The sequence below is a fragment of the Populus nigra genome, chromosome 12, assembly GCF_951802175.1.
Source record: "Populus nigra chromosome 12, ddPopNigr1.1, whole genome shotgun sequence".
NCBI lineage: Eukaryota > Viridiplantae > Streptophyta > Magnoliopsida > Malpighiales > Salicaceae > Populus > Populus nigra.
The window spans coordinates 258,078-285,156 of NC_084863.1; the positions used below are offsets into that span (position 1 = coordinate 258,078).

General features: G+C 36.9%; 5 protein-coding genes across 9 annotated transcripts; 2 read left to right on the forward strand and 3 right to left on the reverse strand.

Moving 5' to 3' along the window:
- The first annotated feature begins 984 nt into the window (after nt 1-984).
- On the forward strand, nt 985-4,911 carry LOC133670093 (uncharacterized). Of its 2 annotated transcripts, none has more exons than XM_062090549.1 (4): nt 985-1,582; nt 1,717-2,070; nt 2,152-4,141; nt 4,609-4,911. In XM_062090549.1, the coding sequence occupies exons 1-3, from the start codon at nt 1,533-1,535 to the stop codon at nt 4,112-4,114; spliced, it is 2,367 nt and encodes a 788-aa protein (XP_061946533.1). In that variant the 5' UTR covers nt 985-1,532; the 3' UTR covers nt 4,115-4,141; nt 4,609-4,911. The 2 variants fall into 2 exon arrangements, with proteins under 2 accessions (XP_061946533.1, XP_061946534.1); XM_062090550.1 differs by having other exon boundaries at nt 2,152-4,136.
- A 492-nt stretch (nt 4,912-5,403) lies between these two features.
- LOC133669433 (NEDD8-specific protease 1) lies at nt 5,404-6,969 on the reverse strand. Of its 2 annotated transcripts, none has more exons than XM_062089563.1 (2): nt 6,612-6,969; nt 5,404-6,345 (listed from the first exon to the last, which is right to left on the reverse strand). In XM_062089563.1, the coding sequence occupies exon 2, from the start codon at nt 6,271-6,273 to the stop codon at nt 5,545-5,547; it is 729 nt and encodes a 242-aa protein (XP_061945547.1). In that variant the 5' UTR covers nt 6,274-6,345; nt 6,612-6,969; the 3' UTR covers nt 5,404-5,544. The 2 variants fall into 2 exon arrangements, with proteins under 2 accessions (XP_061945547.1, XP_061945546.1); XM_062089562.1 differs by having other exon boundaries at nt 5,404-6,286; nt 6,612-6,966.
- Nucleotides 6,970-7,503: 534 nt separating this feature from the next.
- Nucleotides 7,504-12,744, forward strand: LOC133669104 (pentatricopeptide repeat-containing protein At1g62670, mitochondrial-like). Of its 2 annotated transcripts, XM_062089126.1 has the most exons (4): nt 7,504-10,137; nt 10,276-10,335; nt 10,849-10,900; nt 12,028-12,744. In XM_062089126.1, exon 1 carries the CDS (start codon nt 7,739-7,741, stop codon nt 9,911-9,913), a length of 2,175 nt encoding a protein of 724 aa, XP_061945110.1. In that variant the 5' UTR covers nt 7,504-7,738; the 3' UTR covers nt 9,914-10,137; nt 10,276-10,335; nt 10,849-10,900; nt 12,028-12,744. The 2 variants fall into 2 exon arrangements, with proteins under 2 accessions (XP_061945110.1, XP_061945109.1); XM_062089125.1 differs by lacking the exon at nt 10,276-10,335.
- A 3,027-nt stretch (nt 12,745-15,771) lies between these two features.
- On the reverse strand, nt 15,772-19,415 carry LOC133669201 (uncharacterized). 2 transcript variants are annotated; one of them, XM_062089253.1, is made up of 3 exons: nt 19,028-19,413; nt 17,109-18,552; nt 15,772-17,025 (listed from the first exon to the last, which is right to left on the reverse strand). In XM_062089253.1, the coding sequence occupies exons 1-3, from the start codon at nt 19,302-19,304 to the stop codon at nt 16,692-16,694; spliced, it is 2,055 nt and encodes a 684-aa protein (XP_061945237.1). In that variant the 5' UTR covers nt 19,305-19,413; the 3' UTR covers nt 15,772-16,691. The 2 variants fall into 2 exon arrangements, with proteins under 2 accessions (XP_061945237.1, XP_061945238.1); XM_062089254.1 differs by having other exon boundaries at nt 16,873-17,025; nt 17,113-18,552; nt 19,028-19,415.
- Nucleotides 19,416-22,316: 2,901 nt separating this feature from the next.
- LOC133669202 (uncharacterized) lies at nt 22,317-24,504 on the reverse strand. Its single transcript, XM_062089256.1, has 2 exons — nt 24,040-24,504; nt 22,317-23,596 (listed from the first exon to the last, which is right to left on the reverse strand). Exons 1-2 carry the CDS (start codon nt 24,299-24,301, stop codon nt 22,596-22,598), a joined length of 1,263 nt encoding a protein of 420 aa, XP_061945240.1. The 5' UTR covers nt 24,302-24,504; the 3' UTR covers nt 22,317-22,595.
- Nucleotides 24,505-27,079: the final 2,575 nt, after the last annotated feature.

Genomic DNA, 27,079 nt, shown 5'->3' on the forward strand with positions numbered 1-27,079 from the left:
ATGTTTTTGCCTCTGCTCTTCACTGCTTATCCTTTCCCAAAAGTAAGAAGTACCAAAAAGAAAGAAAAAAAACAGGAACTACTGCTGAAGAATGATGACTCAATCAACACTTAAATTGGTTATTAAAAAAAAGTTAATTAATTGTTTTTAGTTACATGAACAGTACGGATTATTGATACCGACAAGGATAAGGGAAATATAGACATTGCTAATCACTATCATTAACCAACACTGTTATAAGCTACAAGTGAACTTTATACCAGGTTATAAGCTAAACCGAGATCATCTCGGGTTTTATCAGCACGCAAACAAATAAAAGAAACTGACTTTGCACGAGATTGGGAAGGGGGAGCTCAGCTCGCCATAAAAAGGATCAGATCAGCAACCAAAACGGGTCCCAAATCGGCTCTGAATTCCATTTTTTTAGCCGTAACCCATGAAAAGCTAAGACATGAAAAGGGGAGAAAGGGTTAAGATCAATCATGGTCCCTTTTCTTTACACATATACTCAAATCAGCTCCTATATTCTCTATGAAAGGCAATTTCAGACCCTTCACCCAATTAAATCACAGCATAGAATTCTCATTCCCGTTTAATTAATGCAAGAATAGCATTGGTAGGCTCAAATAACATTCTATTTAAAGTAAAAGGATTGGTTTTAACTTAGCCGTAACAAATTTCATTGGCTGACAGCATCAAACTCTTGAGAGATTCCCTACACTTGGTACCTCTCCTTTTTTTTTTTTATTGTATCAGAACACAAAAACCCACCACACACAAACACATGCTTTCTCTCTGGTTTTGTTCTGATTGAGGGACCAATTTGAATCCAAGTCCTGCTTGTACAAATTAGGGTGGGAAATTGAGCCAATTTCAGCAACTTTCTCTTCCTTTTTTTTTTCTGTAATAAAGGTACCAACTTTCTTTCGTTTTTCTCTTTATTTTATTGTTCATTTTATTATTTCAATTCATTAGGGTTCTTTTATTCTCTTTTTTTTGCTAATTCTGATTGTTTTTAGATTATTTGTTAGTTGTTCGAGGATAAAGTTTCGAACTTTACTGTTTATCTTGGGTTCTTAGTGAAATTGCTTTGTAATTTCTTTTCTGGGTTTCCACCGGAATGTTGTGAAATTAGCTGATTTTTATTAATTTTTTAGGACTTGGGTCCTTTTATTTGGTTGAGGCTGACCAAAAAGATTAATTTTTTTGCCCTTTATCGTTTTCGGATTTTGAAATTCCGAAAACCTGATATTAAATACCTGATTGTTTTCATTGCACCAATGTTCTTTAGTTTAATATTTTGCTGATAGTGACATGGAAGTTATCTTCTTTTAAATCTTTCTGCCTGCTGCAGCTTATTGAATAGTTCCATCAGGTACAATTGAGTGAAATTTTATTGGTTTCCTGTTTACTTGATGAGGTTGCAAGCGTAAACATGAAATCTTTAATTTGTTTTGTCTACATTGTTTTAGTAACTGAACACGGAGTTTTCATCCATTTGGTTGATCGCAATAATTGAAAGATGGGTGTTTATGACTGAATTTTTTAGAATCAACTCTGTCCATTCTTTACATACTTACAGGTATTGAAGAATTGCCAAGCTCACTGAGCTACTTGTGCTCTTTTAGTTATCTGTAAATGTTATGGTTTCTCATAGCGGATTACATTTTGGGTTCCAATTTTTTACTTTTTTTGTTTTTTTTTTTTTTGTTTTAGGCAGGTAATGGTGGAGATAAAAATGATAGCTATATGTCAGTTGGGTGGTGAATTTGTGACGGATAAGGATGGTACTTTGTCGTATAGAGGTGGTGATGCTCATGCTATAGACATTGATGACCAAATTAAGTTCAATGACTTCAAGGTGGAGGTGGCTGAGATGTTTAATTGCAGTGTCAATACCATGTCTCTCAAATACTTTCTTCCAGGCAATAAGAAGACTCTTATTACCATCTCTAATGACAAGGACTTGAAGCGGATGATAAAATTTCACGGGGATTCTGTCACTGCAGATGTTTATGTGATTTTGGAAGATAATTTTCTGCCTGGTGTCTCAAATTTGCCTGCCAGTAGGTAGTCTTCTTGATGCTAAGCTATAACTGTGGTCAATTTATTGATCTGTTGGAGTCACTTTATCAATTCTTGATTTTGTAGATCAAGCAGAACAACTCTGTCTGAAGCAGTGCCTCCTATTGATGCTCCTCTTGCCATTTTGGAGGATATCACTCAGCCTGATAACTCGCTTGTGGCACCTCTTGATCTTGACATTGTAGATGATACCAATAATGTTGATATTCATATTGAAGATCAGCAGATTGATCCTCTTGAAATTTCACCCATTCTTCCTCTTCTTGCTTCCAATGATGAGAAACATGCTAAAGGTGCACAGCAATGGCAGAATACTATTACTGGAGTAGGTCAAAGATTCAGCAGTGTTCATGAATTTCGTGAATCATTGCGTAAATATGCCATTGCACACCAGTTTGCATTTAGATATAAGAAGAACGATAGCCATCGTGTAACAGTTAAATGCAAAGCCGAAGGTTGTCCCTGGAGAATTCATGCGTCAAGGTTGTCGACCACTCAACTAATTTGCATCAAGAAGATGAATCCAACTCATACATGTGAAGGGTCGGTGGTGACAACAGGACATCAGGCAACTCGGAGCTGGGTAGCTAGTATTATTAAGGAAAAGTTGAAAGTTTTCCCAAATTACAAGCCCAAGGATATTGTTAATGACATCAAACATGAATATGGCATCCAACTAAACTACTTCCAGGCATGGCGTGGGAAAGAAATTGCAAAGGAGCAGCTTCAGGGTTCATACAAAGAGGCATATAATCAGTTACCATTTTTCTGTGACAAGATAATGGAGACAAATCCTGGTAGCCTGGCAACATTCACCACAAAGGATGACTCAAGTTTTGAGCGCCTATTTGTCTCATTCCACGCCTCATTGTATGGTTTTGTTCAAGGTTGCAGACCTCTTCTTTTCCTTGATAGCTTACCTTTAAATTCAAAATATCAAGGTACATTATTAGCTGCAACAGCTGCAGATGGGAATGATAGCGTGTTTCCTGTTGCTTTTGCATTAGTAGATGCAGAAACTAATGATAATTGGCATTGGTTCTTACTTCAAATGAAAACTGCACTGTCAACTTCTTGTCCAATAACATTTGTGGCAGACAAACTAAAGGGCTTAAAGGAATCAATTGCCGAGATATTCAAGGGCTCATTCCATGGCTATTGCCTACGGTATTTGTCTGAGCAACTTATTCAGGACTTGAAGGGGCAGTTTTCTCATGAGGTTAAGCGACTAATGATTGAAGACTTAAATGCTGCTGCCTATGCATGTAGGCCTGAAATCTTCCAGAGGTGCATGGAGAGCATCAAAAGTATTTCACTGGAAGCTTACAATTGGATCCTCCAAAGTGAACCGCAAAGTTGGGCGAATTCATTTTTTCAGGGTGCAAGATACAATTACATGACATCCAACTTTGGAGAGATGTTCTACAGCTGGGTATCAGATGCACATGAGTTACCAATAACACAGATGGTTGATGTGATACGGGGTAAGATTATGGAGTTGATTTATACAAGGCGGGCAGATTCCAACCAGTGGCTGACAAGATTAACTCCATCTGCGGAGGAAAAGCTAGAGAAGGAAAGTTTGAAAGTACATTCCCTTCAGGTGCTGCTGTCAGCTGGTAGTATATTTGAGGTTCGTGGAGAATCTGTTGAAGTGGTTGATATCGACCGCTGGGATTGTAGTTGCAAAGATTGGCAGCTTACTGGTTTACCTTGTTGCCATGCTCTTGCTGTCATTGGTTGTATTGGCAGGAGTCCATATGATTATTGTTCAAGATATTTCACAACTGAAAGCTACCGATTGACGTATTCGGAGTCTGTTCACCCTGTACCCAATGTGGACATGCCTCTTGAGAAAGATTCTTCTCAGGTTGCAGTAACTGTAACCCCTCCTCCGACCCGGCGTCCTCCAGGCCGGCCTACCACAAAGAAATATGGACAACAAGATGTAGTCAAACGTCAGCTCCAGTGCAGTAGATGCAAGGGTCTTGGGCACAACAAGTCCACTTGCAAAGTTGTAGAGTGTTAGAAGAGCTTTTGTAAAGTGTTAGGTGCTGTAAGTATTAGCTTTTGCCATGCAATGCAGTTTTACCTCTTTCATGATAAGCGATTTCAATTTTTACTTACTCCACGTTTTTAACCACACCCAGAGCTTTTAACTTGTATGCCTATTTTTCAAGGCCATATACCCAGAAATTGATCTATGTTTCTTGGCATGGCTCCGTGTATACATTTTGTTATATCCTTTTCCACAGGCATACAGTCATATACCTGCTACATGCTTCTGCAAAAATTTTGGTTGCCATTTCAACTTGTCAAGATGTTGACATGAGTATTTGCTCCATCACTTTATATACATGCACACATACACTCTCACATTTGCCGCCGCATGTTTTTACATGACATGGTGGAGTTCAATTCCTTATCTGTGAATATTGTTATGGGAAACGCCTACCTGTCCATCTAATTTTGAATTTTGTTGTTTGCATTCAACCAATCAATGCCCTTGTGTTTTATTAACAGGGATGACATCAAGAAGCAGAGGCATCAGAATCTGTACATGTAACAACTATTTTGAAGGGCCAGAAAGACCTATTAAAATGCTTGATTTAAGTGACTTGAATTGTGAGACCTTTAGTTTTGTACGGTTGGTTGCTTATCTTTATCTGGTGTTGCCTTTGAGCTTTATTTCTTTCGGAAATTCTTACTAGTTTGAACAAGAGTGCAATGACCGTGATAATAATGCTAGGAACGCGTGTTGCTGATGTAAACAATAGTATTTATGCTCAGATTTGTTATATGGGAAAAGGCTCATCTAGGTTTCAACTTTGTTCAGACGAGGATACAACATTGCTGGTTATCCCATCTGTGTTTCTTGTTAACTTTGTTCTTGAATTAGTTCATGCTCTTGTTTGTGGATGACAGGGATAAAATCATAGGCCATGACTATGAAACTTTACGCTTCCATTGCAAAGAATGGTATGGTTCAAGATGGATGGGAACGATGTAGCTCTACTTTTGAAGGTGGCAACGGCAATGGCTTGCACTCTTACCCCCACGCAATTTATAGGAATTGACTGAAAATGGGGGGAGAATTCATGGCTTAGCCAATGGAAACTGGCATAATAAACAACATAATCCTGAGAGAACAGAGTTATCATCCATGGAATAAATATGATAAAAAAAGGCTTGGCGTCGCACCATTTTATCCCATTCTTCAAGCCATGGGCGATCCGAAGTGCAGCAAAGTTGGATGATATCATGATAATCACGAAAATCAAGTTGTTTTCTAATGGTAAAGGAAAGAATAATCTTACCTTACGCATGAAAAATAGGTTTAATAACATTTCCTCAATTGAAATTTGAGTCACTAAAACATATGTTCCTCTTAGTGACAAATTTGAATCACTAAAACATCTATTCCTACAAAAAGAAAAAGAAAAGGACCCTACCCCTACGTCATTGTTTCCTCAGATCTTCAATAAGCTTCAACACTTCACCCCGCATTGTTGTCTCCAGATATGCATTAACCTCCCTTTCAACAGCAGACAACCAGTCACCATCATTGCCATTCCTTTCACATGAATGCCATCGGCAAATAACCTCAGCAATGGCCATAACATAAAGCCCACAGTCAAATCCATTTGTCTGCTGTGGTGTTTTAGCTTCTTTAAAGAAGGGAACAGCAGCAGACCCTACAGCTTTCATTTTCAGAGTCTTAGCACCATCTTTTGATGATGATTCACTGGCTGTGCCCATGAATCCCTTTACAGCTTTGTAGAGCTTCAAGGCATGATATCGGTGCATCCCCGGCAAGCTATCAAAATGCAGAAAGTAATTCTGGCTCCTATCATAAACAAGCAAGCTCCAATGTGTTCCCCTTTCAGCTGCACTGAAATCTTCGTTATCATTCACAGTAAAAAGAATGAGTTTCTTACTTGAAAACTTAAGAGGTTCCACAAAATCATTGACAAGACTCTGTTGATCTTGGCAATTTGCGAACCAATAAGATGTGGAAGGTGGAACTAACAAGATATCATTAGCATCAGCGTTATAAGAAGAAGATAAGTAAGCAAAATAGAAATCAATAATTTGGTCATTAAGATAGCATGGTCCTTTAAGGATATTCAAATCTGAAACTCTCAAAACCACATCCTTGTATGACAAAACAATCTCTTTGTCATCCATTGATTACAAGAACCTGCAAAATAACACAAAACAAGATAAACAATCTCTTTGTCATCCATTGATTACAAGAACCTGCAAAATAACACGAACCAAGATAAAAACGAAAAAGATTCTCTGCAAAAACAACAAAACACAATACCAAAGTATCTTACTTTTAACTCAAACTGACAACAGGATAAGTTAAAGAAACAATATTTACTCACATGGGAATTAGATTAAGACCCAGAAAACAAAAATTTATAACTTTTAACAAAAACCCAGATACCCAATCCTTCACAAAAACTGAAATTATAAGAAACTATTAAGCAAAAATTAGAAGAATAAAAAACGAAACTAACCTTATGGGCTTTTGAAGCGTTGAACCCTGAACCCCTTAAACGTAATAGAGTAATGAACTTGTTTCAAGAAAAGATCAAAGCTTTGCAAAGAAACATCCGGCTTTCTATATATAGAGCACGATGCAATCCTAAGCAAACCATCTGGCTTTTTCTTAATGGTAATTTCAGATTTATCCTTGCAGTTTAGGTGAATTATCAATGAGCCCCCAAAATGTTCAATATTAGCCATCCCTATCGTATGTTTTCATTTCTCAGTTGACCTACTAAGGTTCTAGTAAAGTTTCAATCACCCACCTTCTTTGTCATCAGAAGTGGTGGAATAATGATTTTGTAGAGTTAATATCAGTCAAGCACCCTGGAAACTGCTATGTTTGGTATTGTGGTGTTCTTATAAGTTGCATCGCAATAAGAACATGATTTTCATGTTTCATGTTTCTATTATGGCACAACCTACAATATAATAATAAACAGGTACTTAGCCTAGTTAATAAATTATTTATTCATATTATTGTTTAAGATTTAAATTCCAGAGAGAAGGAAGGGTTAACGAATCTTAAAATATTATATATTTTAGTTCTTGTATATTTAGAAAATTTAATTTATACTATTGAAAAAATCAGAACTTTTTGTGCTATAATTTGTTTTTTTAATCTAAAGTACCGATTTTATGCAATAAAACGAAAACGTTTTTAGATAACTTAACCTTTTATGTTGAGGATTTACTGTTTGTATAGACAGAAGGAATTGATGGAGGATTGTTGTACAGGTTGTGGACCAAATTGATAAAGAATATAGTTTTGGGACCAAATTAAGAGCTTGGTAATAGTTGGGGGACTAGTACGAGGGTAGACCAATAGCCCAGGTGCAACTCTCAACAAATGGCGAGTAACAAACACCCTTATGCATCTCGTCATAAACGAAGTCCTCAATTGCAAGGAGGTGAGCTAAGGAAGGACATCCTCAACTCAAACAAACACAGCCGATCAGTCTCTGGTGCTTCCCTTTTTCAGGTCAGTCATATGTCAGTCTTCATTGTCTGGTGTTTAGTAAAAAGTAACATGCTTTCACATTATTTTTGCCTTCATCAAGCTTAAAAAGAAACAAAGTTGTAGCTGTGACTGACTGCAATGCTCTCTCCTTCAACACTTTCGAAGACAATTCCCAAATGGCTCAATCTAAAATCATTCATTTCTTCAGTATCTTGCACTAATGCCATCCAAATTAACCCAGAAATCAATCAAAACACACCAAATATTACTGATTTTGATGCAAAGATTCAATCTTTGAGAAATAAACTGTGCCCAGATTACTTAATCAAGGTTTTGAAAAGCACCAGTGATATTAACTCTGCTGTTAAGCTATTCAAATCGGCTTCTCTTCAAAGAAGGTTTAACCACACTGATGATACTTATTATTGGATTATTTTCAAGTTGGGCATGGCTGAAAATGTTGAGGAAATGGAGGGGTTTTGTCAAAATATGGTGAAAGATAGGTGCCCGGGTGTAGAAGATGTTCTTCTTTCATTGGTTGATGCATTTGTTAGAAATTGTAGGCTTAATGAAGCACTGCGTGTTCTTTTTAATATGAATTTGGCTGGTATTAAGCCTTCAATTGATGTGTTTAATTTTGTATTGGGCGCACTTGTGGAAGAGAAGAGAGGGTTTCAAGATGTGGTTTTTGTTTATAAGGAGATGGTGAAAGCAGGAGTGGCACCTAGTATTGATACTTTGAATTATTTGCTGGAGGTTTTGTTTGAGACAGATAGGGTTGATTCTGCTTTGGATCAATATAGGAGAATAAACAAGAAAGGTTGTATTCCTAATAGTAGAACTTTTGAGATAGTAATAAAAGGTCTCATTGCCAAAAATAGAGTTGATGATTCAGTTACCATTTTGCATGAGATGTTGGAACTCGGATGCCTGCCTGAACTGAGATTTTTTAGATCTACAATACTTTTTTTTTGTGGGGAAGATAGACTGCAACAGGGGATAAGGTTGTTTAGGAAGATGAAAGATTCTAATTTTACCCCGGATCCCTTTATTTATGGAGCTTTGATACAATGTTTGTGCAAGCACCTTAGGGTGGATGAGGCAGTAAACCTTCTTGAAGAGATGATGGAAAGTCGGTTAACACCTGATAATAATGTTTTTGTGGATATTGTAAATGGGTTTTGTAAATTAGGGAAGATAAATGAGGCTATTAAGCTCTTGGAAGATAAACATGTGCACGTAACTTCTCCACACAATGCATTGCTCAGATGTTGTTGTGATGCCGATAAATTCTTCATGGCCAAAGGTCTCCTTGAGAAGATGTCTGAGAGAAATATCGATGATTGTGATTCTTGGAACATTCTTATCAGATGGCTTTGTGAGAAGGTGGGAGTGATGAATGCATATGAACTTCTAGGTAGAATGATTATATCTTCTTTGATTCCTGACTGTGCCACATATTCCGCTCTTGTTGCTGGCAATTGTAGATTAAGCAAGTATGAAGATGCTCTACAGCTATTTCTTCAGCTTCATGCCAAGTTCTGGATTTTAGATCCTGCTTCTTACTCTGAGCTAATTGAAGGACTGTGCAGGGGAGAAAAGTATCTAGAAGCTGTTAAAGTGTTTTGCTACATGTCTGAGAACAGATGTTCTCTTCAGTCTTTGTCGTTTAATATGCTGATCAAGGGTGTTCGTAACATGGGAATGCTTAATGAAGCTGTCAGGCTACAATTGTTGGCTTATAATTCTGGCACTTCTTGTTCCAATTCTACATGCAATTATATAATGCTTGGATTGTCTAAATCAGACAAGGGAAAACACATGCTTGCTTTTCTCTCACAAATGTTGGTTCAGGGTACCAATCTTGATATGGAAGCATATTGCATTTTGATACAGAGCATGATTGCACAGAAACAAATAAAGGATTGCACTTTGTTTCTCAATGTGATGGTTAATGAGGGCTTGGTACCTGATTCAGACACATTATATAAGCTACTGTCATGTTTGGCCAATCATTCTCAGCTGTATTTGATATCACTTTCACTTGATAAACTTGTTTCTGACTGTGAAGTTCTAGATTCAGCTATGTTTAACATACTTATTAATGGTCTGTGGAAAGAGGGCAACAAAAATGAGGCTCATCGACTGTTAGACTTGATGCTGGAGAAGGGTTGGGTCCCAGATTCTATGACCCATGGATTGTTGATTGGCTCTGGTAATAGGGAGGGGACAGGTAAGGGGAAATTGACATATATTGATAGCATCAAAGATAGTGTTAGTGACATTCTAGTCGAGGGATTGGGGGAAACATGAATCTGCATTCACTGAATGCCTTTTTTAAGGTGAATGGAATGCTAAGTACTTCCCCTTCCGTGGCAATTCTGCCAAGACGTCTTTGTTAGTTGGAGGAATAATTTGCGAGCCACATACTAGCTGAGGGATTGTTTGTAACATGAATCTGCATCCACTGAATTTTGGAAAGATAGAAGATCTCAATTTTTGACTCATTGCTGAGCCCAAATGGTCAGCCTGCAAAGGTAATTTTTTGTCTTTGTGATGATATTTCTTATTTTCTCTTATGAATCTGTTATTCTTTATTTTCTTGTTGTATTTTCTACTTCCATGCTATTCAATTTTTGCATCTAAAATATCCAAAAAACTCTTCATTTTGATAGTGTTGCATGGGCTGCTTCTATCAATCACAAATGTGGGTCACCTTTCCCATCCAGATGAGGGTCTCTTTCTCTCTCTCTTGTGTGACAAGAAAAATTTGTATTTTTCCATTAGTAACTAGATAGCATGTAGACTTTTCTGAAGCAAATATCATAAACTGGGTGGTTAATTTTATTGTTTCCCTAGTAGGGAAACCTGTGGCATTTTGTACACTGTTTTCATCTTCATCTTGAACATCAACTATACTATTTTTTGGCTTCATCTGATGCCATGGAGTCGTGTACACCCACACTTGCTGAGAATCACCTCTGTTCTTTTCTTTTTGACGAACGTACACAACTCAAAAAACTGTGGTCCTTTTTACCGAACAAAATTTTGTAGAATTTCTACCTTAATAAAAAAAAGTTATTGCATAAACAGCATCTTATGTTCTAAAAAGAACTCAGAATCGATCTGCATTTGCATTTTTTGCCGCCTTATTCACTATAATTCTAATGTGGACTAGCAACTCATGACCAGAGCAATTCGCACATGATAGATGGACTAATCACTATGGGCTGTTTTGATGTTTTCAGGTGCCTTGGAAGGTGACTGCAAATAGGAGAGATGATGGATCTTTAGAGCTAGGTAAATTGATCTTCTCTCTTTATATTTTTTCGCTTTTGCATTGAATGAAAGGATTGAGTTTCTCCGGTTTTCTCAAGTATCATTGCTTGGTGAGTTTGTTCTTTTTATCTGGGATTTTTCCATGACAATAAATAATTAGTGCCAACTTTTTGAGGCCATTTGAATGCCTGATTTGAAGATTCTTTACCTGGTTTTTTTTTTTTTCAAATTTCTACTTGATTTTTGTGCTATTTTGGTAGTTTTAACTTGTGCATTCTTTTGGTTACCTAAGTAATGTTCTTATGCATACAATGGTGGCTTTCAAGGTCCCAATTTCTCATTGGCTGTTGTTTTTATCATTTCATTGTTTTGGTTTCTTCAATTCTTACTAACTCTTTTTTCCTTTTCTTCTTCTTTCTTTTCTCCTCTGCTTTGTCTGCATTCGCAGTAGTTTTTATCCATTTTGGGGGGGAAGGGGGTTGTTTATTGTCATTGTATTTTGTAAATGGCCTAGTTATCATGTCATTATTAAGATTCATTAGTGGTCAAGAGGAAGGGGTTGTTTAAATTTTTAGCAAATTCATTTGCTTGTAAATTTATTTTTGGTGTTTGGTTGGCTGTCTAATTAGGTAAATTATGTTTCCCTCTTGTTGCTTGATTTGGATTCGTTTATGTTATTGTGCTAATTTAGTTTCCCTTGGTAATTTGTCTATTTTGCCTAAAACAGCAGGTTGCCAGAGCCTAAATCTACAATCACCATGATTTTAAAATTGCATTTTTTTTGTTTCTATTTCAGTTGAATTTGTAGGGATTGGTTCCTGTGAGGTTAGGAGTTGATATTTTTGCTCCTTCAAAAAATTATGCTCAACAATAAGTTAGCATTGTACAAATTCACTGCATCTTCATTATATATTTGAGCAACCAGGTGCTTTTTTTTTCCCCAATCCTTTTGTGTGCCAAAGCAACATAGCTTATTAGGGGTTGTAAAATCTCATGTACCCAGTTGTCATATCTAGCCTTGAAATGCATTAGAAGGGTCACATTCCAATCCTTTCTGGATTCCTATATGAGTGCAGTCTCTTGGTGATTATGTGATGGGATATAGAGACTAGACTGCGACACTGATTTTTGTCCTGTGAAACATGCAGGGTGTCAACACAGCATATGGAAGAAAAATAGACTTGCCTACAAGCTAAAGATATTTTCTGTTCAGAAATTCATCCAACTTGCATTCAAGCTCGAGGATGCCCTCTTTCTCCTCTTATCTCCAGCTTCTCGGATCTTCATGCCCATTAGTTTGCGGGCAGTTCCAGATGTATTTGTAGCTAAATTTGCTTGTTTAAAATCTTCAGTTGGTTTCTTTTGATCAGGTTCGGGTCTATTTTTCTCAATTCCTAATGGACGGTTCACAGCAAATTGATTGCTCTTGGAATTGGAAGGAATTGTTTAAGCTCGGAAGTATTATGTGGGTCAAAGTAAAGTAGTACCAAGTTTTTTTGGAGGCCACTGCATACCCCGTAATTCAGATTCAGCTTTAGCAACTGGCTGTCCATTTTAGTAGACTCCCTACCAAGTACAGACAATTGGAGAGGAGGAAGCAATCAGTCCTATTTGTGATTATGCAGCAGTACTAATGAATGTCGTGATCACATCTTCTTCTCTTGTGCTTTTACTAAAGGAGTATGGCAGCAAGTTTAGCTCTGACCAAGATAAACAGAGAGGTGGGGGGGACTGAAATTCTGAATCAAGTTGTCTCATTCAATCTCGGCAGAATTTTTTTATTTTTTATTTTTGGCTTTAAGCTGCTGTGACATGTTTGGAAAACCAGAAATAACACGATTCACAAAGCTGGAGATTTTTCAGGAGATTTTATTTTTGTTTTTTCTTTCATTTGTCTAGGAAAGCTGTGTCACCATTTTGTTCTCATTTATTTGAAAAGGAAAGAGTCGTTTCTCCTTCCCATAGCAAGGACCATGATAGGTGGAAAACTCGAACTGAGCAATGCGGCATCCTCTTCCTTTTTTTCTATGACAGCCACCAGGATTTGAGAGAGGGAGAGAAGATGACTGAAAAAACAAAATATTCAAGCCAGGTGAACAGGCTGCGTACTCCTGGCCACATATCCGCACTTGGAGTACCTAATAACCCGCAGCACCAAGAGTTCCATAACATATAAAGACAAATACAATTAATAAAGCAAGAACAAAGCCATTCCATTAGACAAAAACCATCATCTTGCCAAACAAGAAAATATGATGGACTGTTACAGTTCAGAGTCTCCAGGGAAGATTAGTAATTCTAAAGCTGGCAGCAGGCAGATTACTGGATCAAATCCAAGGATAAAGAGGAAGGAAGAAGGAAATCTGTACCGTGCATACATCTACTTCAGTGAAAAATAAATACATCAATTTCTTGAGATGAAAGTACAAAAGCCAATGATTAATTTATCGAACAAACATCAGAATCTTATGCATGTCAAAACTTGGAGATACATCGCTTAGCAAATCTCAAGTTATCTAACTCAAATGATAACGACGATGAATCTTTGCATTGCCTGCAGTCAACTGTAGAGATTAGATGATGGTCATCTCCAATGATAAAATGGCACAAGGAATACGCTACTTCTAGCTAGAAATTAATCTGCTGACTGAACAATCCTTGTTAACAATTACACTCACTAAAATCTTAGCTATGATTAACGTTCTTACCTAAAAACCTCGAAATGACGTAAAATAATGTCAAGTCATGGAAAAAAATCACTTAATATCTTCTTATTTAGTTTGTTTGGACCAGGAAAAGGCTCGCCCTATCACACAAAAAAATCCCCAAAAAAAGTACATACAGTCACAAACCAAATCCCCCTCCCTCCCGCGGCCTCCCACCACCACCATCCCAACAGAAGAAAATCGGTCCTTGTCAGTCCCTGGAAGAAGAAGAAGAATGCTGAAGAGATCGCTACACAAAAACTCTCTTCTCAGACGTTCTCCCAGCTGTGGAAGCAGAAATTAATGTGATGTAGTAGTTTGTTGTTATTATTTTTTCATAATTGAGGTGGATAGTGGTGGTCTGTCTCCTCATCATAACATTTTCTTGCCATTCTCTTACAGTTTCTGCTGCTACCATTTCTTTTTTTAATTTGTTATTTTAGCCAAAACTAGGCAATACTAGCATAATCCAAATTCATAAAGATGACATATATGTAAATTCAGTTTTGAGGATCATGAACTCCCTACAATTTCATCACAACTTGATCACAGTAAACTGAAACAAGACTCTTCGCGTAATTATCAAGAGCCATATCAAACCAAGAAGTAGCTTTATTTTTGGGAATCCTCCGTTCCAATTCTTGAGCTACAAGATTGTATAATTGCAAGTGAAAACAAGATTCATCGTCCATCTCCCCTGGTATAATTTCTTCATCCTAAATTTGATGCAGGTGGTTCTAATCAGCCAGTTATGGATCTGCCATAACTAGACTACGTGGATAGCTTTGCAAGAATGTTTATTGTCAAGGCTGAGTCGTGCAGGGTGATTGGCATGATGAAAAGGCCTATAACTTTTTATCCACCATCGTAGCAAATAATCCTTTCGACTCCATCAGGTAACTCACCTCAGAATCGTTGTACGGAAGGGTCGTTTTTGTCTCCAGGAAAACAATATCACCCATGTTGAACATTAGACTAGTCGATCTCCAACAATGAGCTTGAAAAGCTTTTACGATACCACACTCCATTCACAACTACACAAGTCTAGCGAGCGAGAGTGCTGACGTCTAATATTCACCAATACTAGGGTTGACATCCTCAACATCTGTCCACACACCTGTACTCGGTGTGAAAACCTCAGCTTCGGATATGAAATTTTACCGATTATCTGTACAACTTGCAACAATTTGATTTGATTTCAAACCATAGGCAATATGAAAACAACTATCACTGCATATAAGAATTTTAAGAGAGGGCAAGTGCCGATGGATTTTAACAAAAATTAACAGGTATAGCCGATGGTGAGACCTAGTGATGCAAGTGTTTCTGTCAGTTACGGATCTGCTACACCTGGGTTACGTAGATACTTTTGCAGACATATTTATGAATTGATAAGACAAGGTTAAGTTCAAGATAACGCCTGAATTATACACAGTGATCGGCCTAACAAGAAGATCCATGAATTTCAAAAATTAATATATCATAGAGATTAAAATATTTCAATTAAGTTATTTGAACTTCTATATATGAATAATATATACAATGTGCAAAAGTTATCGCTTGAAGTAAAAACCTTGAGTTTGTTAATTGATAGGTAAGCCCCTGAGGAATGATTTTAAGAAAGAAAGAAGGCAGCAAGCAAAAGGGATGCTCAAAGTTCCAACAGAGAGTTATCCAACAAGATGCGGTCGGTCTTGAGTGTCTTTGACAACACAAAAGTCAAAGTCACCGGACATTTAGACTTTTTGAAACACGGAGTCTGACTTATATAACTGAAAAGGACAGGGAGAAGGTAGAAGAAATGGTAGTACGATGTCTGAGTTCTCTGCATTGCAGTGTGAAGAAGTCAGCTATGTAAGAAACAGAAGACGGTGATCAGTCTCGAAAGTGGAATCTAGAAAAAGGAAACCAGTGGCATCTCAAACCAAAAATATCGGCTACATCGAGCAAGCGATGGCCAAAACTTTCATTTTCAGCTTGAAAAAATTAGAGAGAGAGAATTTAAGCATAGCAAGAGCCAGCTCAGCTAAAAGGTTTCATTTTCCTTGTCTGCTCGTTTGTTTATAGGGTTACATAGACATAGAATACAGCATTACTCAGTTCCCAGCATATGGAACCAGAACTGTGGCAGTGACATCTAGAAGAGTAAAGGGGCCAGAAAGAGAGACCTCTGAAAGAGAATGATAATGAGGAAAGACTCGGCTAATATCATTTCATTTAAATGCTTACACATCCATCAAAATTACACAAGCCAGCCAGAACTAGAGGTACCCACAAAATGCTTCGCGAGCAGCTCCGCGAGCATGCATTCAAACTTCTTTATTTGAGGTTTACACATACTTACCGAACAGTGGATAGATAAAAAAAAACAAAAACAAAAACATAAAAAAAAAGGCTCAAGGATCTGAAAACCAGAGAAGTTGCATCAACATCATCTTTGCAAATTGCAATGACCAAGTTCGACAACGCTTTGAGGTATATAATTCTTAGCATCCAGTCCCTGCAGCATACACCCATCATTATTTGTTGAGTTCTCCCATTCTGACTTCATATCTTCATGACTAATCATGGTCAAAATGTGATAGGTCAGTTTCTGGTAGACAACTTCCAAATTTGCAGAGTTGCAAAATAATTTCATATTTCTTTGCTGAGTAACTTGGTGCCTTCATCACTTAACTTCCATCTTCTGTATGTAAACTTGTTAAAAGGAATATATGCTAGAAAAATATATAATCTTCAACCACAGTTTCTGTAGATGGGTTGAATTGAAGCTCAGGTTTTATACTAACAAAGCAAAATCCCAGAGATGTGAGAGATATCCGAGAACAGAATGAAGACCACCACCCCATTGCACTACGTCCACCCTGAAAGGAAGACCCAACCGCGCATGGTAGCAGCTAGAAAAATGTGCCCCCTGAAAACCTGTCACCTTGACTTAGGTTGTCGAAGCACTTCTTTTAACTTTCCCTCAGGATAAACCTGGGAGATCTTCTCCGGCAACTTAAGATTAATATAAGATGGCCATTGCACTAAACATACCAGCATAAACAAACTCTAACCATTACTACCTATTCTCTAATTCTAAGGGCAAGAAGCCTCTTTTAAAATCAACCCCACTCACAGCCAAATGTGCCCTCTGTGGTGCCTGAATCCCCACCAAATGTGCCCTCTGTGGAGCCTGTATCCCATTTGCCCTCTGTGGAGCCTGTATCCCAGCCAAATGTGCCCTCTGTGGAGCCTGAATCCCAACCAAATGTGCCCTCTGTGGAGCCTGAATCGCTGTTAGCCTTTTCTGCTATTGTTATGCTAAGTGGTCTCCATCCTGATTGATGAGGTATGATCCATTTCTTATAGCCAATTACCATGTTCAAGATCTGAAGTACATCACCCAGAACATGTTCTTTCAAGCACTTACTCTTTAAAATAGTGCCTGCTTCATACCTGTACAATATACAACAGCATTTTCACAGTTAGAATTGAAACTCGGGAAATCAAACAGAGTTGAAGAAAATGGTGAGCTTAACCTGCACTCAGAAGCCAAGATTGCAGATCGTCCAGCAGAGGATCTCAGAAATTGATGAATTTCATTCCATGTTGCTTTTTGGATTTGTTTAGCTTTACCACCAACAGGGTTGACACATTTCCACAGTTTCTCATTTTTACCAACATACAACTGCATAGCACCTAAACTCCGAGTTGCTACCATCTGATGCTTAATGGCACTCTCAAGGGCCTTCTTAATGTCAGTATTACGGTGCTTCAGATCTCCATAGCGGATGCAGTCAGCTATATTTGTTTCAGTTGGCATTATCCTTTCACTTTTAAGGGTGTTCAAGGCAAGCAAGACCACTCCTATAAGGCCTTGAACATATTCGGAAGGTTTTGGGCAACCTTGACTCCCCCATTTATCACTCCCTGGAGCAACACTGGCTCCCATTGCATATGAGGATGATGGCGGATATTCTGGACCACCAGGGTACCTATGGTTTGGCTTCTCATCCCGGTAAACTGATGGCGAGTTATGTGCCATATTTCCATTTTGCGAGTTACTTAAGCTTACAGATCTGGGAAGTTTCTTCTTGGGATCATGTTTTAGCTCTGGATTTCGTCGTTGAGGGTTAAAGTTGACAGGGTGTCCGGGAATGTTCAAAATACCAATATCAGGTGCACTTGTATATGGTGCAGAGGTAAAGCTAGTTCCATTGGGTCTCACAGGCATTGGAGGAGGGGCGCGAGGATGAAGATTAGGATGGGGAGGATACAAACCACCTGCTGCAAATTCAGGTCGCATACCAGGATTGTTTGGCCTTAATTGTTGTGTATAATGATTTTGGTAGTTGCCATTGATGTGGGTGTTGTCACTCCAAGTAAAATTATTATTTCCAGGAACAAAATCCAGGCCAGGTCCACTTGGGGGAACTTTGGGGAAAGAAGGACCAGGTTGGTGAGAGTTTGAGTTGTGATGATCTTCTTGGGTCCAAAGAGGCGAGCTTGTTGTTTTGGATGTATTTGTTTGACTCGGGTTTCTTTGAATGTTTTTCCCTTTCTGTTTATTGTCATGACCCCTTGGTGTGTAAGGAGACTTCTGATTTGCCACATAAGGCTTCTCAGAATAGGAATCTACTGGTTCCTTTATTTGAGCGGCATCAGACACTGGAATCTGTTTCGTGTCTGAAGTGGACATATAGTTATTACTACAAAGTTTTTGTAACTCGCCTTCAGTGAGCGGCGGTCCTCCAGCCAAAAGACTCGTCCAAAGCCATACACTCTTCGCGGCTGCAAGAAGGGATGCGGATGTCTTCTGTGGTTGTGCTAGAAGAATATTATATCTTCTCATTCGCAACTGATGAAGAGCATTTGAGAAGTCTCGATCACCAGAAATCAACAAATAATTACCAGGCGCAGGATTGTCCACTGCCCAGAACAACATATCAACAAGTATCTTCTTATCACTTGCATCTTTCACACCTGTTCATTCATATTAAAGTTATGAACTACAATAAAAACAATATCCAAGCATCCACTTTCCTACACAATATAACAAACAACCAACACAAAAAATTCAATATTCAAAAACCATTACAGACCAGAACACCCTACTGATGTTGTAGCAAATTCATATATAGTCAACCCGCACTTCTCCTATTTTAATAACAAAAAATGAGATCTGATAAAAGAAATCATCAATAATTCAAAAGATTGCTGATTCCTCTTTGTTTCTTTATAATTTTCTACAACATTGCAAATCTTAGCAAACCCTTTCAATTTCAGACAATTCAGTCTCTTACACAAATTACATAACCCCATCACAGAATCAATAAAAACGACACCAAGAGAGCCAAAATAGTGACCAAGATCCCATTTTCTCGACTAATAAAAAAAACACTAAGAACCAAAACCCCAAGAAGCAAAAACATCAAGAGTACAAGTAAAATCAAGATACCTGCAGGGACATGATTGAGAGCAATCCCAGTACTAGAAAGAGCCTGTTGAACAGCAGAATCGATTCGATGGGTGTCACCATAAGCAGAAATAGAGACTGGACCACAATAATTCATCTTGACAAGGGCTGAACTTATGTTTTGTGCTATGGCATGGGGGTCACAGCCCATGGGAACATGACAATTCTCAATGTCCCACCAAACTGAAATCTTGGCAGTCATATACTGTGCCTCTGCTCCTCCTCCTCCTCCTCCTCCTCCTCCTCTGCCTCCGCCCATTGCAGACAAAGATCCCCGATAATCACGGTGGCTTTGGTGGCGGAGATTTAGAGGGTTGTGATGTCGTTTTGGTATCTACTAAAGTGGTGCATTGCTTTAGTGTTTTGTGGTGTGTCTGGTGACTTAAAGCTAAGTAGTGGATTCGAGGAGGAAAGGTTAAATGACGCTTGTATCCTTTCACTGGTAGCTGACAATTAGGAAATTACAGGGGCGGTTGCTAAGTTAGGAAATAAAAAATTATTTACCTTTAAAATTCCACAATATTTTAAAGAAGTTTATTCCTTCTTCTATATTTTACAAAAAAGTCAGAATTTAAAAGAATTTATTTCATTAAATACATTAGATTAATATGAATGCATGCCTTAATACCCCATCAAGAGAATGCAGACTTGATTGAGGCATAAATTAATCCCAAAAAAAAAACATATTTATGAACAAATAAAAAGAAAAAAGGTGGACTTTTATTGTTAATATGAGAGGTTGGAGAAATAAGGAGGATTTTTATCAATTTCTCGAAATTAAATATGGGCATGCCTCTCTTAAAAAGATTTTATCTTTATCAACGCGTAACAAAGGAGGGAAATAAGGAAGAGTTTTTTCATTTTAAAATATTTTTTTATATTAGCACATTAAAAATATTAATTTAATATTTTTAAAAATAAAAACAACTCCACTCCCGCAGGGAACACTTGGGAGTGTTGCGCTCGTGGTATTTGTTAGATTACCATGCATCGATGGATGACCCATGATGACTTTCTGTCTAAGAAACCGACGAATCATGCTTCGACATGTATGAATTACCAATCATCGTATGCCATGTCGACACAGGAGAAGAAGTCTTGAGCAAGGTTAGGCGTTGACGAGGAATGAGAAGGGTACGAAGTCCTCCTTTCCATTCTTACTTGTTCCATCTTGATTGGCTAATATCCTGCATTGCAATTGACTTAACTATCCCTGTAGTTTATTAACCAATGAGGGGAAGGAAGAATCCGAACGCCGGCAAATGGAGGGGCAAGGTCTGGGAAAGAAATTGTTAGTCTTAACAGCGAAGGAAAACTGGCGTCTCCCTCTCAGGAAGGAAAAGGGAAAGCAACAAAAATAAAAAAAATAAAAAAAAAAACAAAAAAGGGACGGAACCTGACTTTGTTGAAGTCCCTTCAGAGGCTGCTCAACGCGCACATCCAAGGAAGGCCATGACACTTTCTTTTATTAAATTAAAAATAAAATAAAAGAGCTACGCTGCTTTACTATACAGCGCCATGTTTATGAAAATTCAATGTTCTTTTATGATATTTATGATCTTTTATTAAAAAAAAAAACTAGGTATATTAGATCTTGATTCTTTTTGCTTTTCACTTCTTTTATTAAGTTGTTTTATTTTTTATATTTTAAAATAAATAACTATGATAACACTTTAGAAGATCACCTATTTATGTCATCCTGTGTCAATAAAACTATAACTTCTTATAACAATATTAGCAATTATTTAAAAGTAATTATATATGAATCTAATATAAACAAATCTGTATATAAATATTCAATAAGAATAAAATATGTATTCTTTATTCTGGTATTCTAAATTTTCTATATATTTTTTTAATTAACTATTTTTTATTTCTTCATACAAAATTAGACCAAAATACCCTTGCCATGTATATATATATATATATATATATATATACACACACAAACCCTTCGATTCCACGGAACGAAGCAAACGAGATGGAAAAGGTGAGGTATATACATGTACGAGCCAGAATTAATTAATGTGATAAGATCTGATTATAATTAAATACTAGTAATTATGAATTAATGGGTTATTTTCTAAGTCCTGTTTTTGCTTTTCTTTGATCCTCTGTAGGCTTTGATGAGTGCTTGGAAAGATGCACTCCGCAACACATGCACTCTGAGGACGTTAATTGAGCAAAATGCTGACAATCTTATTATCACAGAATATCAAGTGTTGTAAATAGGCAAGCAAGCAGTCCATGATAAATAAATAAATAAAGGATTTATCGATCTCCGAAACCTCTATCCCTCTCAGCTCTCCGACGATAGAAAGAATAAAGGACCGCCTGAGTTCTAATTTGTTCGTTGATCAGGGTGGGAGCTCTATAGTTTTTGGGATCGTGAAGTTCTTCTCTCTATATGATGTTGTATGGTTCTTGGTGAACCTTATTTTCACCATCAGCCGTCGTTGTTGATGGTTATGGACTGAATGGAGGGCATGGCAAAGAAGATGCTATTGAGCTGCATCGATCAAAGCATATTAATTGGTGCTGGTTAAGATCAAACAGAAAGATGGGAAATCCATTGCTGAACAACAATAAAAAAATCATATAATCATAATATTTTGAGTTCACAGGCTGACCGGCTCATCATGCATCTGATGACTGAAGAAGGCAGAAACTGTGAATATCTCACGGAGGTGGAAAGGGACTTGTGGGTCATTTCACCGGTGGCCTGACTGACGTGTAGCGTTGATTCAAAACAATGTTTTCTTTGGCTGGGGCCACCTCATCGGGAGGAGGGTCAATGGAATGAGATGTTGCCCTTATCTAGCTTTTTTTAATACGTGTACACATAGAATTGGATTAAAGAGTCCCCTAAATAAAACCATACAAGAACATATAAAAATGTTGTATGATCCGTACGGAATCAAAGATACCTAGTTTTAGGAGAGGATCATGTCTGTCTAAGAAATGCATGCACGGACACAACAATAATTCCACGCGTTTCTCCCCGAAGCAAAACCTCTTACCTCTCAAATTAAAAAAAAAAAAAACACGTGATAGAATAATAAAAAGTACTAAATAATAAAAACTATATATGAAGTGCTGACAGAGAGCACGTGAACGTCCATAAGTGTCCCCCGAAGCGACAAAATAACAACAGTCAGCTAACTCCTCCGAACTCCGAAGGTGTGCTTGGACTGCCGTCGAATCACATCTCTAAAGAATCTTGATGTTTCGTAGATATAAAAATTAAATTTTAAAAAACCAAAAAACCATCTGAGGATAAAATGCCAGAAACAATGGAATAAAAACGACATGATAGATACAGAAACTTGCGTTTTTCCCACGCCAAACATGTAAGATTACATAACAGTAAGCACAAAGAAGATTCTGCACCTTCTTCATGCTAATAAGATAAAACCGTAAATACCCCCAACATCCTCTCAGACAAGAGAAACACGGGAGCCATTGCACACTAATAGCCTTGTGGCAGGCATGTATAGTGCTGCCATACGATGTAGCAAGCCATCAAAACATTTTCCATGTCATTTCCCTTTTACTTTCGCACTTTTGCTTTCGCAGCAGGTGGTTTTTTCTTACCTTTGTCCTGTTTTGTTACGTTAACATGTCCTTTTGATCTTGGAACAACTGGTTTTTTCATTGAAACACCTTTTCTTGCACCGGCCACTTTCTTGTTTTCACCCTCTGGTTTCTTACTGGGGTCAGGTTTTAGCTCTGGTCCTTTTCCTCCACAAGACCCTTTTGAGTTTCCACCCTCTGGTTTCTTCTGGGGATCATGTTTTACCCCTGCTCCTCTTCTTGCACAAGACCCTTTTGAGTTTTCACCCTCTGGTTTCTTCTTGTTTTTACTTGCCTCTGGTCTTTTTCCAGCACAAAACCCTTTTGATTTCTTCTTGGGATCATGCTCTAGCCCTGCATTTCGTCGTTGAGGGCAAGAGCTGACAAGGTGTCTAAAATTGTTCCAACTACCAAAAGCAGGCACTCTTGTAGATGGTGCAGAGGTACAGCTAGTTCCGTTGGGTCTGGCAGGCATTGGAGGAGGAGCACTGTGGTAAAAAGGCGTGTTTATTGTTTTTGATGCATTTGTTTGACTCGGGTTTCTTTGGATTGTATTCGCTCTCCCTCTATCACGCCTTGATGTGGAAGGAGACTTCTGATTTGCCACATACGGTTTCTCGGAATAGGAATCTACTGGTTCCTTCATTTGAGCGGCACCAGACACTGGAATCTGTGTCGTGCCTGGACTGGACGTGTAGTTTTTGCTACCCAGTTTATGTAATTCACATTCAGGGAGTGGCTGTCCTCCAGCCAAGAGACTCGTCCAAAGCCATACATTCTTTGCGGCCGCAACAAGGGCTGCGGATGCTGTCTTGGGCTGTGCTAGAAGAATATTGTATCTCCTCATTCTCAACTGGTGAAGAGCGTTGGAGAAGTCTCGATCACCAGAAATCAACAAGTAATTTGCTGGCGCAGGATTGTCCACCGCCCAGAGCAACATATCAACAAGAATCTTCTTGTCACTTGCATCTTTAACACCTGTTCATCATGAACATATAAAATCATGAACATCAACTCTCCTACAGCATAACACATAAACAACACAAAAAAAACTCCGATATTCAAAAACCATTACAGACCAGAACATATCCTGCTGATGTTGCAACAACTGCCCTTCTCCTATTTCAATAACAAAACTTGAGATCTAATAAAAGAAATGATCCATGATTCAAAAGATTGCTAACTCCTCTTTGTTTCTTTATAATTCTCTACAACATTGCAAATCTTAACAAACCCTTTCCATTTCAGTCAATTCAGTCTCTTACACAAGTTGCATAACCCCGTCACAAAATCAATCAAAACAACACCAAGAAAAGCCAAATTAAATAGTGACCACGATCCAATCTTTCTTGACTAATCCACCAAAAACCAAGCACCCCATGAAGCAAAGACTTCAAGAGGTACAAGTGAGACCAACATACCTGCAGCAGGGACATGATTGAGAGCAATCCCAGTGCTAGAAAGAGCCTGTTGAGCAGTTGAGTTGATACCATGAGTGTCACCATAAGCGGAAATAGAGACAGGACCGCGATAATTCATCTCGACAAGAGCTGAGCTTATGTTCTGTGCTATGGCATGAGGGTCACAGCCTCTCGGTACAGCGCAGTTCTCTATGTCCCACCAAACTGATGTCTTCGCTTTCACATACTGTGCCTCTGCTCCTCCTCCTCCGCCCTCGCCCATTTCTGACGAAGATATCCGATAATCACGGTGGTTGTGGTGGCGGGGATTTAGAGGGTGATGATGTGGCTTTGATATCTATGCTGTGCTTTGCTTTGCTTTGCTTTGCTTTGTTAGAGAGAGGGGGGGCAGAGACGACGTCTTTATGCATTCCTCAGTGTGTGTTCGTGGTTTGGTGACTTTAAGTCAAGGTTGTGTTTGGTACGTTTTAAGTCATAACGCATATTAAATGCAGGTGTGCAATAAATATTCGCGATTGTATTTATCATCTGGGTAAACTTTTAAATATTTATAAACTATTTTAGATATTTATCTTAGTATATGTTATTTATTATTTACTAACGGAATTAAACTATATATAGCATGTAAGTTGAAATTAGTTGTATAAATAATAAGGTGAGAAGTATAACAAATAATTAAAAATCTTAGTAGACGAGCTGTTTCTGTGCTAAAACTAAAGTATGTTTTAAATAGATTGCCTTTATATTATTCCTATTATGTTGTCTTTTCTTAACAAGTGATATAATTAAAGGCTTGATAGTTCATATATATATATATATATATATATATAAAAGAACATCAAGCGTGTAAAATAATAATTAAATTTTCTATCTCATTGAGGAAAGAATCTGAATATTGGCAAATGAGAGGGCAAAGCAATCGGATGCCTAAGCTAAAGTAAACAGCACAAAACCAGGAAGTCTTAGGGGAGAAGGAAGAGGCAAGGAAGGAGTCTTGGACTTTGTGGTATCTGACAAAACCATGAGACTGCTATCTTACATCTTCCTGTCGGTCAAAGATGTCTTGTCATGCATGCATTTTATTTTCCTGATTGATTTTCCTGGCAACGACTAGTTCACTTTTGTTGTCAAAGAGGTGGAGAATGATCTGTATAAATTCCTTGATGATTATTACAAGTTTGCAACTGAATTGAATTTCTTTTTTTAAAAAAAAAAAACCCACCACCATGTTAACCCAAACTCAGATCTCCAAACCCAACAATATATATATATATATATATATATATATAGACACACACACATATACATAACCCGCTAGATGCCGTGAGTTTTTTTTTTATATAAAAAATATTAAAAAAAATAAAAATTTTAAAATCTTGGGGTTTTCTGCAAAGTTATACCCAAGAATCTTGGTTTAGCTGCAACACCTGACCTAAGAGTAATATTTATAGTATTAATAATAAAATTAAACTTGCATGACCCAAGTTTAAGTGAACCTGGCTGCAATATCGGACCCAAGAATATTGGATGTGGATCTGGCTATAAGGTCGTGTCATAAAAGTGTGATAATTAAATAGATTAATGGAAAAAACAAAGAAAAAAAATCAACATGAAAGAAAAAACTAATGAAGAAAAAGAAAAAAAAACTTGAATTAATTGGGTTAACCCTTTAAACCAGGTTATCCCGTAAAACCTGAGATTCGCGTCATGAAAGTTTGATAACTAAATAGAAAAAAAAATGACGGGTTTACTCAGAATTAACCGGGTTAACCCGTTAAACCAAGTTAACCCGTCAAGCCCAGGATACATGTCATGAAAGTATGAAAGTCTGATAATTAAATAAAAAGAAAATTAACTTTAACAAACTAAACTAAATAAAAAAAATAACTCGTCAAAAATTAAAAAGAAAAAACAAAAGAAAAAAATAGTTATATAATATAATATAATTATTATTATTATTATTATTATAATTATAATAAAAAAATGTGGGGAAAATTTAAAAAAATGAAAAAAAAACGTGGGGAAAGTTAAAGCTAAAGCTAAATACTCAACTAACTCAATATTGAAAAAATAAATTTAACAAAGATAATTTAAAAAAAAAAACATGTGGGGGAAACATTGCAGCCAAACAAAAACCGTGTAAAGAAAATACTATAGTAATCCATAGTGTTTTTTTTTTTTAAAAAAAAAGCTACAAAACTAAGTTCTCAACCAACTCAATATATAAAAAAAACCGACAAAGGCTATTTAAAAAAAACAAAAAGTCAATTTTGGGTAAAAGAAATGAAAAAAAAAACATGTAAAAAAAAAGGAAACAAAAGCGGGAAAAAAAAACACGTGGGGAAAGCTACAGTGTTTTAAAGAAAAAGACAAAAAAAACTAAATTTTCAACCAGCTCAATAGTAAAAAAATAAAATCAACAAAAATAATTCTGAAAAAACAAAACAAAAAAAAGAAAACATGTAAAAAATAACAATTTTAGGAAAAAAGAAAAACGAATAAAAAAACATGCGGGGAAAGCTAAAGCTAGATTCTCAGCCAGCTCAATATTGAAAAAATAAATTCGATAAAGATAATTTAAAAAAAAAATATGAAAAAACACTGCAGCAAAACAAAAACTATGTAGCGGAAACACTGTAGCAATCCATATTTTTTAAAAAAAAAACTACAAAGTTAAATTCTCAACCAACTTAATATAAAAAAAATAAAATCTACAAAGACCATTTTGAAAAAAAAAATAAAAAAATCATAAAAAAAAGAGAAAACAATGTATGAGAATATTATAGCAATTCACAATGTTTTAAAGAAAAAAACTAAATAGTTAAATTTTCAACCAGCTCAATATTAAAAAAAAATTAGCAAAGATAATTTTGAAACAAAAAAATTTAAAAAAAAAGAAACAAAAATAAAAAGAAGAAATCAATTTTGGGTAAAAAAAACTACAAAACTAAATTCTCAACCAACTTAATATAAAAAAAATAAAATCTACAAAGACCATTTTGAAAAAAAATAAAGAAATCATAAAAAAAAGAGAAAACAA